This window comes from Danio aesculapii, chromosome 13 (genome assembly GCF_903798145.1).
Source record: "Danio aesculapii chromosome 13, fDanAes4.1, whole genome shotgun sequence".
NCBI classification, from domain to species: domain Eukaryota; kingdom Metazoa; phylum Chordata; class Actinopteri; order Cypriniformes; family Danionidae; genus Danio; species Danio aesculapii.
In genome coordinates, this window is record NC_079447.1 from 44,739,173 (window position 1) to 44,754,889 (window position 15,717).

At 35.0% G+C, this 15,717-nt stretch overlaps 1 protein-coding gene across 1 annotated transcript in view; it reads right to left on the bottom strand.

The window, feature by feature from the left end:
• LOC130239329 (collagen alpha-1(XXIII) chain-like) overlaps window positions 1-15,185 on the bottom strand; it is a 74,293-nt gene extending 59,108 nt beyond the window's left edge. The window contains exons 1-2 of the mRNA XM_056470434.1: window positions 14,580-15,185; window positions 6,466-6,535 (exon numbers count right to left, since the gene is read on the bottom strand). Of these exons, the coding sequence (XP_056326409.1) occupies window positions 6,466-6,535; window positions 14,580-14,864 (355 nt within the window). The 5' untranslated portion in view covers window positions 14,865-15,185. The remainder of the gene's footprint in view (window positions 1-6,465; window positions 6,536-14,579) is intronic.
• Between the last annotated feature and the right edge of the window lie 532 nt (window positions 15,186-15,717).

Consider the following 15,717-nt stretch of genomic DNA (forward strand, 5'->3'; position numbering starts at 1 on the left):
AACAAATCTTGGAGGATTCTGAGTGAATGCAAATGGGCCAAATGACTTTTTAAACACGAGCTGAGTGAACTTAACCTCTGAAGCCCTTTGGGATTTGCAAAATCAGAAAAAATAAACTCATTTGAATGTGTTGAAACATTCCGCAAGCCCATATGCCAGGTGTTATGTTGTTCCTACAAGAGGAACAGACTCAAACTGAAAAAAATAGAATAGAATTCAATTTAAAAACCACCATGTCGTTTACCAGACAGACCACACATCATCTTGCTTAACATAATAAGACAAGATTAAAGGTGCAGCAGGTGATCTGCTTAAATGCTAACCGGTTAGCATAATAGGTTTCAAATACAATCCCTGCCCTGCCATCCAAAGCCACACCTCCTGAAATCACAAACGTACACATTAAATATGACAGAGATCCATTAGATCATGTCATTCGCCAGTTAGAAAACTTTATAGTACTTTATAATACTACAATTCCGAACGAAAAAACTGTATTATACCTAGCACGTTTTCAGTTATGTAGTTAGCAAGCAAAACATGCACGCAAGGATCGATGGTCTCACTCTCTCATGCTCTTTGTTCTAAAGTGACTACTGTATGCTTAATGCCCGTTTCCACTGAAAGGTACGGTACGGGTCAGTACGGGTCACCTTTATCCAGCTTGGGTTTCTACTGCCAAAAGGTACCTTTTTGGTGGGCATGTTGTATGACAAAGTTTCAGACGATGTCATTTTTACTCTAGGAAATGTCACAGTCAAGCAGTAAGGGTCATGCACATATCATATGAGAAGCTCTTCTCACAAAACAGGTGCTTTATAAACATAAATACTTGTGTATAAATGTTCATTACTAACCTTTCTATGAACATGATTTGATTATAACTGCATATCAATGCAAAATAGCCTACTGTAACGTCTGCAATTATATGAAATAAATAAATAAATGCAACATATATGAACACATACAGACCCTTATAGTCTCCGATATGATACCAATTACAGAAAAACTACGCACAGCAGATATTTTGTCTTTTTTTGGGTTCAAATAGAACACGAAGTTTAGCCCACAGTCAGTGCAAACCTCTCATATTTGCCTGTAATCTTCATCAACACATGTAGCCTCTGTTAGAGAGTCATTCCGAGTTCATAATAGTCCAAAAGGTGATGATAATAGTTAAACTAAAAGTTTAAAAGTTGCAGAAGCATCATTTGCTGCTGTTTTTTCAGGCTTCTCTTTTGCTTTTTTGTGATTCACTCTTGGGTTTGTCTCGTTCTGACAGGATTGGATGTGGAAAGCGCTTCAATGATCACGTGCACGTTATTATTATCAGCTCAAAAAGTTCATTATTTCAAATGTAGACGCGGGGCGAGCTCTCTGGAGAACGTGAAACCGCTTGTACTTTAAATGGCCTAAAACAACAAGACACAGCAGATTTTGTTCTTCTTGGCTTTGTGGCTGTACATCAAGACAATGACAAGGTTAGTTTGAGCTTGGGTCGACCATGGCTTGTTATTATACGTATATAATATTATGGTGTAATGTCTCGGTTGTGTTATTAAAATGGCGCTTCCTCTTTTTTCATTCTCCTGCTTCTGTGAGTGACGTTTCTCTGTAAACCAATAGCGCTCAGCTGCACGTCTAGCTCCACCTTATGGTACTCTTTGGGCTTGTTGGTACCATTTGCAAAGGGTGACCAAAAAGTGGTGCGGTACAGTTTGCTTGTAGGTACCCTTTGACGGGGGAACATCCATAAAAGTGTACCAAACTGTACCGTACCACTCAGTTGAAATGGGCCATTACTGGTTGGCCGGCGACATGCAGGAATTACACTTATTACTAAACCATACTTACATGCTATTTCAGACCGAATATTCAAAGTAGCATGGTAAACAACATAGGGAGCGCATCACAGGTGGTCATTGTTCAAAAATGAACCAATGTGATGTGAATATAAAATAAACTTCATCTCAGTAAAGCAGGCTAGGCGGAATAGCGCTGTTTACTGATGTTTTGTTGTTAAACTCAAAAAAATCAACATTATCGATGCTGTAAAAGATCCCTTATGAAACAGAAAATAGTCACATCAGTCTTTTGCCAAAAGGTTTCAGTGGCTGAACAACACTTCTGTGCATATAACCCATTCGTAAAACAACACAATCTACTTAAGTTTTGCATGACTAAAATACTTTTAAAAAAATAATAGCATTACAGTACATGTCTAAAAAAAATACTTCAGCTATGGTGTCATCCTTCCTCCAGCGTGCAAAAGTAACTCCAATATTGATTCAGGATTTTAAAAAGTTTTGATTCAGAATTTGTTTTTACCGCTGTCACTCGTGTCCACATGAACATGGCGCAAACGGCAGATCTGCGTGAACAGAGGTGCGCAGTTGTTCAAATCTACATTTGTTGACAGACAGTTTGGGTTACTTATAAGAATTATGTGAATTGTCGGCCCGACAATTTCTAATTGAATGAATTTTTTTTAGTTTTATGCCTTACCCAGAATATATAAATACATATAAATACATTTAGATCATTTACTTTAATCGTTACTATTGGAATGTGAAGTGACTTTCAACCAGCACAACAAAAATGTTCTGAAGACGATCACCTACTGCACCTTTAATAATCCACTGTACTTGGTCAAACACATATTAAATGAATTTAGAAGAGGAAATGCTGACTATACTAGTGCACTATTTGTTAATGCATTTACTCTATACCCTTACAAACAGACATAGTATTGCCCCTATTCTCTACCTCAAACAGTAAATCAATGTTATATGTATACATGAGAGTCTATGTGTTTGATGAAAGGGCCACAGACTATTGCCCACCGCTGAGCACTCAAAATAAACAATGGAATGGAAGCCATCTGAACACTTCGTGCTGGAGTGATTGACAAGCGGCAGCTGGCGACATTGAGAACGACATATTTGAGGACGCTTCTTTACATACACACAGTATTTATACACATGCATTCATCAAAAACCAAGCACAATGTATACAATCACTGCACTATACTGTAACTACAGTTAATTCAGCTTTCAGTTGACAAAGAACTAAAAGACTTTCATGCACATCTTTTGTCTGGTTGTCATTAAATGTTTGAAATGGAGTAAAAAAAAACTATGAGAAACGCACAGCCTGTATTGCGAGATCAGACACTCTCCCACGGCATAGCAATAAAGGCTTAACAACAAACACGATCATCATCTGGGATGCCTGCTGTTAAACGGTCCCCACACCTGGAGCAGAAGTGCCTATCCACGACATGTCCATCTTAAACCGGTTTCACTACGCTGTCTGAAGTCACTTCCCACTCAGTTAACACAACAATGACTAGTACTGACTGGCCTAATTAACACTGAGATGTCTGTACCATCTGGCCTGGTTCTCGGAGTTGTGTAAATTCACACGCGCATACATACACATAAGCGCAGGCTATAACACAAGCACAGGCTATAACACAAGAGGTTGTCTAATGACTGACATCTGGAGGATATGTTAGGAAAGCAAATAAAAATGTAGCTGCTTGGAAATTTTAGTTAGGAATAGTTAAAAAAAAAGTTGTTATGTTTATAAGTCTCTTATTCTTGTCAAACCTTTTATAGTTAACATTTAAATTATAATTATAAAAAACAGAAAAATTGTAATTTATTACAACTTAAAATATCAGTTTTCTCTTTTAATATACTTTATTACATGAGTATTCCTCTGATTCACTCTAGTCTTCATCTTATCTTTCAGATTAAAAAAATAATCAATTGACTTTACTTAAAAAAGTGAATAGACCTGCACTTTAAAAAATGCTGGGTTCCACACAATCATTTTGTGTTGGGACAACATAAACGAATTGAGTTAACTTATTATTTTTTTTACAAATTTAAGTGGATTGAACATAAAATAATCAAGTTACCCCAACAAAAGCTCAAGAATTGTGTTGTTTTAACTCAACTTAAATAAGTAGTTTGAACAAGCAACAAAATAATTTGTTTTGAGTGTGTTGCTTTTGAAGCAATTAGTTGACATTAGTTTAAAAGTGAGCAAACCCATTGACTTAAAATTATAGAAATATGTGCATAATTATAAAAAGTATGTTGTCACCTTAACAGTTCCAAGTTACAATGAGTTTACTCACTTTTTTAAGTAATGCAGGCAAAGACGTTTTACAGTGTATGCTGATGTCATGTTAAAGAAGAATTTCTTATGTTATCAATGCACTGTAAAAGATTTTAACCCAGTACAACAACAACAACAACAACAACAACAAAACATAATCCTTATTTCCTTTCTCTTTTCTTGAAAACACCAGCAACCTAAATAATTTGTCAGTAATACAAAAAAAATGGTGTTGAGTTAACATAAGGTTATTAGTTTTCTGGAGAGGTGGACTACTCTGTAACAACTTTTTAGGTTGTGCCAACTGAACATTTTGGTCTGTAGAACTGGAATTCCTGAAGTTGAGTGAACAAAAAAAACATAATCCCGATTTATTTTCATTTTTTCCTGTGTTCTATTTTCGAAAACATCAGTTGCACTGACCTAAAGTGTCTGAAGTTCAGTGGACAAAAAACTTTGGAAATTGGTACTAAGAAATAATACATAATTAGAACAAACTAACATAGTTCAATTGAAAATAAATAAATAAATATATATATATATATATATATATATATATATATATATATATATATATATATATATATATATATATATATATATATATATATATATATATATATATATATATATATATATATATATAAAACAGAGACAAATGTTAACAAAACATTTACTGGACACAGAATTAAAAACAGGACAGGAGCCAAAACAACAATAACGGTAAACAAGGCAAGGATCAAGGAACATGGCAGGACAAACTGGGAAAACCACTTTGTAATGCTTCAGAGGTAAAAAAAAAAACACGAATCAGCAAAGAGTCTGTGTGAATGAGGTGTCTATAGTCCTAGTAATCAGTCCATCATGAGCGTCCAGCTGTGTGTAATTATTACAGGATTTTACGGAGCTGTTCATAAATATTTAAATATCAAATACATTCGATTTTTTCATTCTGGAATGCATTTTGATTTATTATTTGATCATTTGAGCGTTTGATTTATCATTTGGGTAGTTGTTTGCAAAGTTCAATATATTATTTGATCTTTTTAAGCATTTGAATTTCAACTTTAATTTTGTTAGGAAAAAAACTTTCATATACATAACAGTTAAATACAAATTAACAGTCCACATCCACTAAGTGTTTCATTTTGTAGAGCGAACTAGATAAATATGAAATAAAAAATTCACATGGAAAGTCTTTGTGCAGCTGCCCAAATGAATAATAATTTCAAATTACATTAGCATTACTGCAGTAGTATTTTAATGTTGTGTTGTTGTTGTTAATAATAATGACATTAATTTTAATTTTGGTGTTACTATTATTTTTGTCGTTGTTGTTGTTAGAGTTAATAATAATGCAACCTTTATTTTTTCAAGTGAGGAGGTCTAAGGAGCTTAAAGTAACAAGTTTCCAGAAGCCTTTTTTTGGGTAAACTTGCAAAGTTTGCTCACAAAACTAATCTGTTTACCTTAATGAAGAAAATTTAGATTTAAGTAAATGTGTTAAATGTAGTTGTACAGACATTTTTACAGATTTTTGCCAAACCAACAAAAAAAAAAAAAAATTAAAAACACAAGTAATTTCAACTTTTTTCAAGTTAGATTTTTTACAGTGTGCTGAAAACATGCTCATTATATATTTTTTTTGAGAGAAAACTGATACAGTTTAAAATTAAATACTTTTATTCAGCAAGGATGCATTATACCTATCAAAAAAAGTTATAATTTAAGCCACAATTGGTGAAAAAATAAATAATAAATAAATATTTCCAGTTCAAATAAATGACATTATTGCTGCATTTATTTGCTTATTTCAAAACTTTTATGCATTAATACAATATTTAATTTCATGAAACATACACTAAAAAACTAAAAGCTTTTAAACATTGTGTTAACAGGGTAGTTTTCTTGGACGTTTTGTACGGATGTGACTTGTTAGTTTTCCCCTGTGAACCTTGTTGACTGTTCCCTGTGCTCAGGAACAGCCAGATGATGCCATCTCAACACTCCGGCTTGCATCACAACCCACTCAAACACAAAGTGAAACCAATGACTGCCAACAGCACATGAAAATATGACTGCACCTGTCACCACAGCAATGGCAGTCAGATGAAAGCCAACGGATAGGGGAAGGCAAACTCTTTTCACTTATTTACATCTCATTGGGAAATGAGATCTTGTCGAAGGTAATCATATCACTGAAGCTTAAAATAGCATCTGTTCACATATCTACAAACAAAAGACTTAACCACAACATACAATCAGCTGCATATCAGAAGAATCAGGCGGAGCAGACTGTGCTGTGGATTAATGAATGAATGGAGTTAAGAAACCTACCTGGTGGACAGACGCAGCTGTGAGGTGCATCCCGAGCCGACCGTATCTTCGGTAGACGTGCAGCTAGTTTCTGAAAATTAAACAAATAGGACAATTCAAATAAGTTGTGCAGACTATGCTGTGCATAAAATAAAGTTAGTTAGCTGTTAGCTGTTAGCTTGGATTCCTGAAGTCATGGAAAGTTTTCCCACATGATCACTGAGCTTTGTTAAAGGAATACCTAATCTAAAAATGAAAATGTCAAGTTCACTGAAGATTTATTTAGGTGACTTTTTCCTTCAGTAGAACATTAAGTGAAGTTTTATAAACAAATTTCGAGAGAATGACATGCTATGATTGACCACGGCTGGGCTCGCAACATCAATCACTAACCAACCAATCAGACGTATTCAAATGCTATAAATAGTAACAAAACCCCCTTTCCTTTCCACCCTGACTCCTTCCACTCCTTCCCAAAATCCAATAGCAGGGGAGTTCCCGAGACCTGAGCTCAAACTCCTCTCTCTACCTCCTGTCTAAATGGAGGAAGCCCTGATCCTGTGGATCCTCAGTGCTCAGGGCTCTCTCCCGGGACAGCATCCTAAATACGCTTTAACTTATTCAAGCATTAGCTAAGTGTGAAATCTTGAATGAAGATTTGAACTGAATTTGTGGTCCTTGACAATTCATATTATGCAAGTCAATGGTCCTTGTTTTTAAGATAAAAATAAATGCATACAAACAAGTTTAAATTAATTCATGTGGCTCCAGATGATACACTAGGGTATTATGAATTAACATGATTGGTCTGTGTAAGAAACTGAGCATTATTTACTATAGTGCTATAGTACACTACTCTGTGTGCACATATTTGTAGTGAGCATGAGCTTGTAGTTAAGTGATGCCGTATGCCTGAGTGCGCACTCAAAAGGTGAGATGACAAGGGAGTAAGGCTCCATGTTTTAGTCAAAATGTGATTGTCCAAGATGTGGAAAGGATGACTCAATTTGATCGATGAACTTGCATCTGAGTGCATGCTCTGTTTGCCCAAGTTAATTATATTGAAAATAATGTTCAGTTTCTTGCACACACCGATTGTTTTGCTTTAAAAGACTTCAGAGCATCATCAAGAGCCTTGAGAGTTCATTTGGACTTGTTTGTGTGTGTTTATTTTTAATCTCAAATGGGTGACCATTGATCTGCATTATATAAAACCAATGTCAGTAGATTCAGCTGAAGAAGCCATACTGAATAAAAATTTCACCTACAGTATATAAGTAATATGAGTGAATTAACTGTAAAATTAATTCATTTATTTGTTATAGTTTTATCTATATATTTTTTGATGAACTATCCCTTTTAAAAGAGTTACACTGCTGGTCAAAAGTTTGGGATCAGTAGGATTTTAAATGTTTTAAAATAAGCTTCTCCTGCTCACCAAGGCTGCATTTATTTCATAAAAAATACAGAACAAATTTAAAAATTGTAAAATGTTATTGCACTATAAAATAACTGTTCAAAAGTAGTTTATAATTTAATTTAATAATTTGTTCCAGTGATTTTAAAGATTAATTCACTACTCCAGTCTTCAGAGTCACATGATACATCAGAAATAACTCTAATATTAATTATTAGTATTATTATTTAATTATTAATATTATTATTATTATTATTATTAATGGTAATTCTTTAAAAAAGAGAATACTGTGAAGCTGCCAGCAACCAGCATTCAACAGAAGAAATAAACTCAATTAAGTTTTGAAAAAAATGGAGGGTGAGGAAATGATTTTGTGAAGAATTGTCATTTTTGGGCAAAATATTCATTTAATAGTTTGATAATAGCATGAATTAATATAAAGTGTGGCTAAAATGTTTTATTTGTTGTGGAAAACTACAGTTGAAGTCAGAATTATTAAACCCAATTAGATTTTTTTTCTTTTTTAAATATTTATTGATGTTTAACAGAGCAAGGGAATTTTCACCGTATGTCTGATAATATTTTTTCTTCTGGAGAAAGTTCTGCTAAACAGGGAACTAATAATTTAGGAGGTTTAATAATTCTAACTTCAACTGTATATAAATTTTATGTGAACACCTGTATAAATAAATGTATATACAATCTTATCTGATCATTTATGTGCCCATGTTAAATAAAATAATTTATTATTTATTATTATTTAATGAGTTCATTAAACTAAACAAAAGTATTACAGTATGTCAAATTTAATACTATTTTAAAAGAAAAAACATAATTGTGTAAAACATATTTAAAAATGTATTGCATGGAGAAAAGAAAAAGATATTTTAAACTGACCTCAGTTGCTTAACAAATATGTTTGGTTCTCCAACCTTCACCAGGGGCACCACTTCTATTGCCTCTGCATAGTTTTTGTAGCCGTTTACTCTATAAGCAGCATCACGTCAGTGTACTGTGAGGGTCTGACAGGTGCTGTGTTAGTTATTTGATTAACAATGTTTGTGTGCATACTAGGTCACTTTTTGGAACCAAATATACATTTCCAGGTATTTTAGAAACTCTGAGCTATTGTATGGTAGGTGAACCATATACTCTAACTTTATATGTAACAGTCAGGTTTTTATTTTATAAAATTTCCACAAGAGTGACATTTAAGAGAGCTACTTTTGTATTTTCAGCCCAAACTTCTAAAAATCTCTATTATAATAATAATAGACAAACCCACTGCAATCCCATTTGACTGGAAGAACAATGATTTATGTTTAAATTGTAAAGTTTTGTCAAGGGTTTGCAGAGTTATACTACACAGGTCATGCCCTTTCCATCTTACATTGAAACATTAAAGCTTAAAAATTCTTGGACATTTCTCTTGCACCAGTTTATATTAACCACCAATCGTTCCAGGGCTTTATTTGGTTGATACTGGCAAACCCTCTTCCCAGCTGGAGAAATCTTTACTCAAACCACTCTCAGACACTACAAGCTATTGTGGCAGTTTTTTCCACACTACTGAACTCAGCAGAACTGCAGATATTGTAAAACAGGAGAAAAAAAGAGAGTTAATGGAGGTCAAGAAGAAAAGGAAAACCAGAAGAACGCTAAGATGAAAATATACTGTATGTGTGACAGCTGGGTTAACCAGCAGACATTTGTTCTGTGAGCACAAAATCCGTGGAAAATGCATTACGGAAGGAACCTGTGCTGTGCGTAAACTGCTTTTCCACAGGAGCGATGTCCAGGGATAATGCACACACACAACAGAGCTTGCCAGAGCTTTAACTGATGGATTTCCAATGCAGCATATTTAGTGTTTTTACGTCAAACTATGGGAAAGTGCTTGTAAGACCCTATTTCACTTCACAAAGCTAAGTGTTGTCATAAACAACAATGCAGGCAATGTGACATTGAGAAGAAAAAAGAATAGTTAGCAAGAAGAGTTACATTGAAAGGAAGCACCTTGAACAAGATCTAAAGAAATGAAGACTTGAGCTTTCATTATCAAGCACATGACGTTACTGATGCATTTAATTCAGTTAGGGTGTGTTCCTTTATGCTCAAACAAAGTCAACATGAAACAAACAATGACACTGTTTACTTTCTTAATACGTATTTCTGGTCATATTGTGCACAATTCATCTGTGCATGTTAATCCAAAGAAGAAGAAACAAGTTTGTAATCTGTCATCAAAAGTAAAACATGTACAAATGAATTACATTTTCGATTGATGTCAAGAATAATGTTGATTTTATTTTTTTAATGCAATGCCTACCTACGTTTTGTAATCAATTTTGAATCATATATGAATTCCCTTTCTCATTAAACACCATTTAACCTTCCTTTCTTGTTTGGGTCAAATCTGACTGATTTACAACTTAAAACGCTCATAAATATTGTGTTTTACATCTGATTGCCTCAAGGCCTTATGATATCCTTCACAGCACTTGAACATATAAAAGTTATGATCATGTCTTTCATTCAACTGAGTTTTACTCAGTTACACCTGTGGTGTTCCCGGTCAAAAGTGACCACTGTAGGAAAAGAATGGTTATCCAGACTATATTCAACCATCAGACAGAAAACATCCCCATTCACACCACCCCAACTCGCTCACTCCCTCACACATTTCAGACTGGACAATGTCTTTTGAGTGTACATATCTCTTTCCGGCTCTTATGTGCCGATACTCCAGCCTGATCTTATGAGAAAAGGTAACTACTTTAAGTTTCGTCAATTTAGTGGCTAATTCGTACAAGCTCAGGAAATGTACAAAAAGGAAAATGGACGTAGGAAAATCTTAGGAAAATGTCCGATTTAAAAAGGAGGCGTGGCAGCAAACCCCGCCTCTAATTCCAACTGTCATTGGGGTATGAGCAAATCATACTAAATTTTGCGGATGAGATTGTATGAATTCATACGAATTAGCCACTAAGTCAGAAACTTACAATTTGCCATGAGATAGCATTGGATCCTCCAATGTGAAGCAACTACCTGATGAAACAATATATCATGTCTTCACACAGACTAGACAGGTGTCTTTTATGTGAACCTATCTGTGTGTGTGTTTGTGTGTGCGTATTCCTTTTTTCTTTCTTTCTTTCTTGCTTTCTTCTTTCTTTCTTTCAGCCAATCTCTGCTCAGCCTATATCTGGGTCTAGGCGGAACACTTTTAGCTTAGCTTAGCATCCATTATTTTATTGGATTAGACCATTAGTATTTTCACTACAAAATGACCAAGTTGTAACTAGTGCTAGTTCTGTGTCTATACCCTCTATTCTGTGTCTATACCCTCCAATAGTTCCATTCACTATTCCCTACATTAGTACACTAATATAATCCAATTGAAGGACAAATTGGAAGTATACCGTTTTGTTTTTGCTTGCTGTTTTCTATTTCTTTGGTCAGACCCTGTGATAGTTATTTAAGCGAGCTGTCTATTGGTATTCAAACAAATTATTTAGATTTCTGTCATCTATTGTTCCTTTTGTAATACATTTTCAGTGCCTATTTGTATTTTCACTGCAGTTATTTTACATCTAAGCCTATAAATTCATGTTAAACACTAATTTGAGAGATTGTTCACAGCTAAAGAATGTTGAATAAAAATTTGGTGGTGAAATTGATTTTTTTGTGCTAATTTAAGAGCAGATAAAAATACTGGGAATACTAAAGTAAGAGGCATGATGTGAACACGACAGGAGGGTTAACATAGAAATGCTCAGATTTTTAAGATCTGATTTCAAAACACAGATGTTAAAATATTCTTATTGCATCATCAAAGGAAACATTCTATTAAACAAATGAAGAGTTCAGATGCAAAAGGCCATCTGAAATGTTCTCCTAAAATGAGCATTTTTCTCAGCCTCCTATGTTTATGTTCAGTTATTTCACTTTAAATGCAATGAAAAAAACACATTAATCACTATAAAAACTACATTTCTGAGCCTACACATGGTAGTCAGAAAAAAGAAAATATTTTAGTAGAAAATATTAAATAGCATTTAGAGTTTTTTGCGTCTAAACACATTAAATATTGAATGAATGGTTAAAATGTACTTCACACTAAATAAAAAAGTTCACAGAAAGGATCACTGTTAAAATCTATTTTTAGAGCCTTTCATTTTAGTGTGAAGGTAAAATGATTTGCATGCACGTTTCATGATGATGTGATGTAAATGTTAAGGCTGCGGTAATGACATGAGACAGCTGATGCCCAAGTGTTTGCGTGGATGAGTTAGGAGGGTGGGTACATTCTCTGCCTCCAAGCTTTAATGGTAACTTGATGCCCAGTATTTGATCTGGTTTTAACAATCTATTTTGAAAAGATGACAAAACGTTTTACAATTCCTAAGTCAGATTACTGCTAAGACCCTCAGACTTTGTACCCAGAGGCCAAACTCTATCTCTCTCTCTCTCTCTCTCTCTCTCTCTCTCTCTCTCTCTCTCTCTCTCTCTCTCTCTCTCTCTCTCTCGATTTATGTCATTCTTTCTCTCAAACTCAGCTATATTTCCCCCCCAACCAGATTTTGATTACACCCCTAAAGCACATTCTGGCACATTCAGTTAAAAATTGTGAAATCAGCACCATTCTAACCTTCAACAGACACTTCCAATGTATATGTTTCACAGCTTTAATGGAGACTTATACATGTGTTTAATGGTGATGCCGAAATGTCTGTTGTCAATACGTCAATGAAAAACATCTTGACTTGATAAGAGAACACCCTTGAGACAAACAGTTCAGATGCTTTCAAAGGCCCATACGTGTTAAACAAAAGTGAAAACAATTTACAATTAAAGACTTTTTCCCTCAAAACGCTCATTACTGTAACACATCTGGACGTTTTATTTAATTTTATTTTTAATATCTGCCATTATGTTTTATAATTGCCATTATTGTGTAATATAGCTATTTTTATTTATAAAAATTCAGGTATTCTGGTGAAATATGCTTCTCTAGTTATAAATGTTATAAATACAAAGTCACACTTTGTAATAAGCGAAAACGTCACATTTCTATATCTTCGACAAGTTCCTGACAGATTTCAGAGAGATGTCCTGTCAGTGACTCATTATTCAGACACTGCAATCGCACTCAACCTCAGGTTGACTCACACTTGGCTGTCTCTACTCCAGTGATAGTTTTATAACATATAACCTGCCTCATGCTCTGCAAACTATATTATATTAACCACAGACACTGAGATGGCAGCCTTTCCGCAAGCAGAATTCGACCAAAATACGTTTAACACTGCAGATATTTTACATGCAGCTAGGTGCTGAACCACCAGAGGCCAGTGTGAAGGGACCACAGCCACAGGCAATGTACTGCATATATATCTTACTTTTCTGCACCTCACAGCTTCAAGCTCAGTCCTATTCCTCACAGATGCTGTTTGCTCGGCCAGTGCAGAAGTACTTGATTGTTGATTTAAAACAGGTGTCATAAGCTGACAAAATGTGTTTAGCAGGTCCTGCATGCTGCAAATAACAGTTCTGCTGAACAACAACAGTCAAGGCTTGCAGAGGCAGACATGCTTATCAAGCAGTCTGATTTTACCAGATCATATCATATCATACTTTTATTAAGACAACTAGACAGATGCATGTGTGAAATGACAGCAGGAAATTTTGGCAATATGACTGCATTATTTATAGATACCCATTCTAGGGCAATGCTAAATAGGATGTGAAAAATTTGAGCCATCTAAAAGAGTATGACCCGGCATCTGGAGAGCTACAATAACTTAAAAACTTAATGCATCTGGATTTATTTATGTTCTCACTCGTGTGTGTGATGCTGAATGTGAAATTAATAGTTTATTGAAGAATGAGTTAATATTAACTAGTTGGTCGAGAAGTAAATCTGACTGTTAGTTAAATTAAACGATTAAATTAGGATATATGTGATTATTTAATAATTTATTTTACTTTTTTTGCGTTTTATCACAATTAGACACTCAAAAATTTTGTTTTTTGAGCAATTTTTTTTTTTTTTACTTGTTCAAACTACTTGATTAAAATGAGATAAAACAACACAATTCTTAAGATTTCATTGGGACAACTTAATTGTTTTATGTTCAATCCACATAAATTTGTTAAAAGTGTTAAATTAACATAATCGATTTGTGTTGGGACAACATGAATGAATTGTGTGCAACCCTGCATTTTTACAGTGTTATTAAAAGCTGCCCGAGATTACAAACGAAAAGGATACATTAAAAAACAGCAGCAACTAATATGCAATGAAGATATGATATACTGTACGCTAATTACCAAATAAAAATTATTAAGCAATCCAAGGAACTTGGGTATGTTTTGATTAATGTGCGTTTGAAAGTCGGCCAAAGCTTAAACTGTCCCCAGTGAAAGTGCGTAAACAAAGAAGGGCAAATAAACAAACTAAAATTCTGACTTAGATATTTAGAGTAAGATTGTCGGTTTCATCACCTTTCATATTTTAACACAAAACTGAACATAGTCAGTCACATATCATTCAAATTCAACCTCTAGGTCCCTCTTGAACTTTCTAAGATCTTGTTGGACAACATGCAGATCTCTCTTTCTCTTCGTGCTCGCACCATTGACTCTTGTAAATGGCTTTGTAAGTATGACTAGATAGGCTATTATCACTTTCTGAACAATAAAAGTTGCCGCTCACCTCCTCTAATATCTGATCTAATCGACTCCACAGGACGGGCTCCACCTGTTCCAGGGAGATCCAACTGGAGATACGGGGATCTCTGTCCTTTTCCAAACTCAGCACTCTGGACTGCAGATCTGACGTCCTCAGGTAGAGCAACACACAAACTCCAAACGAGATTAAACACGCACAGAAAGCACACACGTCCTTCCAGTTCGTCAAAAGGCGCTTTTGACAGGGATGCTGACCGCAGGTCCTCTCCCAACCGGACTGAGGTGATACTCGCGACTTCATGTCCTCCATGTTTGGGAAGCGTATATTTAGGCAGGTTAACGTTTATCCACTTCTTTATCAGTCTGACGGGATTCTTGATCACTGATAAAGTTTTCCTTTCAAGTAAATTAACCGTTTTTCACGTGAAAATGTCACTCTTCAAAACGACCTCAGCAGAGGCATGCTGCTCGATCAAGTGCATGGAGATATTAGTTAGTGAGGTCCGGCTCTAGTGGGAGTCTGTGTGCTTCGGTCGTGCCATTTGACGGGTTTGTCAGACTGCTGCGCGCTCGTGAGTCTCTCTCAGAATGAAATCCGACACACACTACACGGCTCTGCAGTGCTCACCACGGGACCCTTTGCTTCTCTGTCGCACACAAGCCCCTCCTTTCGGTTTATTTAGGCTAAACGGTAGGGCGGGATTCACGGAGGAGCTGACCCCGGCTTTGATCCGGCTGTTGAGAACGATATTTTTAGGTGAGCTTACTGAATCAATGCATGAACTGGACGTAAGACAATCACACAACCATAAAAAACTGATATCTCTGTATATCTACATCCAGAGTGTTAATAAGGAAGATTTTCAACAACAGACCTTTATTTAGCTAGCAAATCCTTACATTGTGAGAGCTAATATGCATCAACACCTGAACAAAACTTTTGGTATGGAGCTGGACAGAATTCAGTGTCTATGAACTCTCACTTTGTGAATTCACACTCAAGAATGTAGGGAACATTAAGTCTTTATTTGTCATTTGTCATCAATGCCAATTGTCTGTTACAGTCTGTCTTTGTACTGTAGTATGTGGGCTTATATCCACCTAAACTTTAAGATTTTTGGCTGTGTCTTAATTGGCACAAGTCTAGTGTAACAGTTACACTT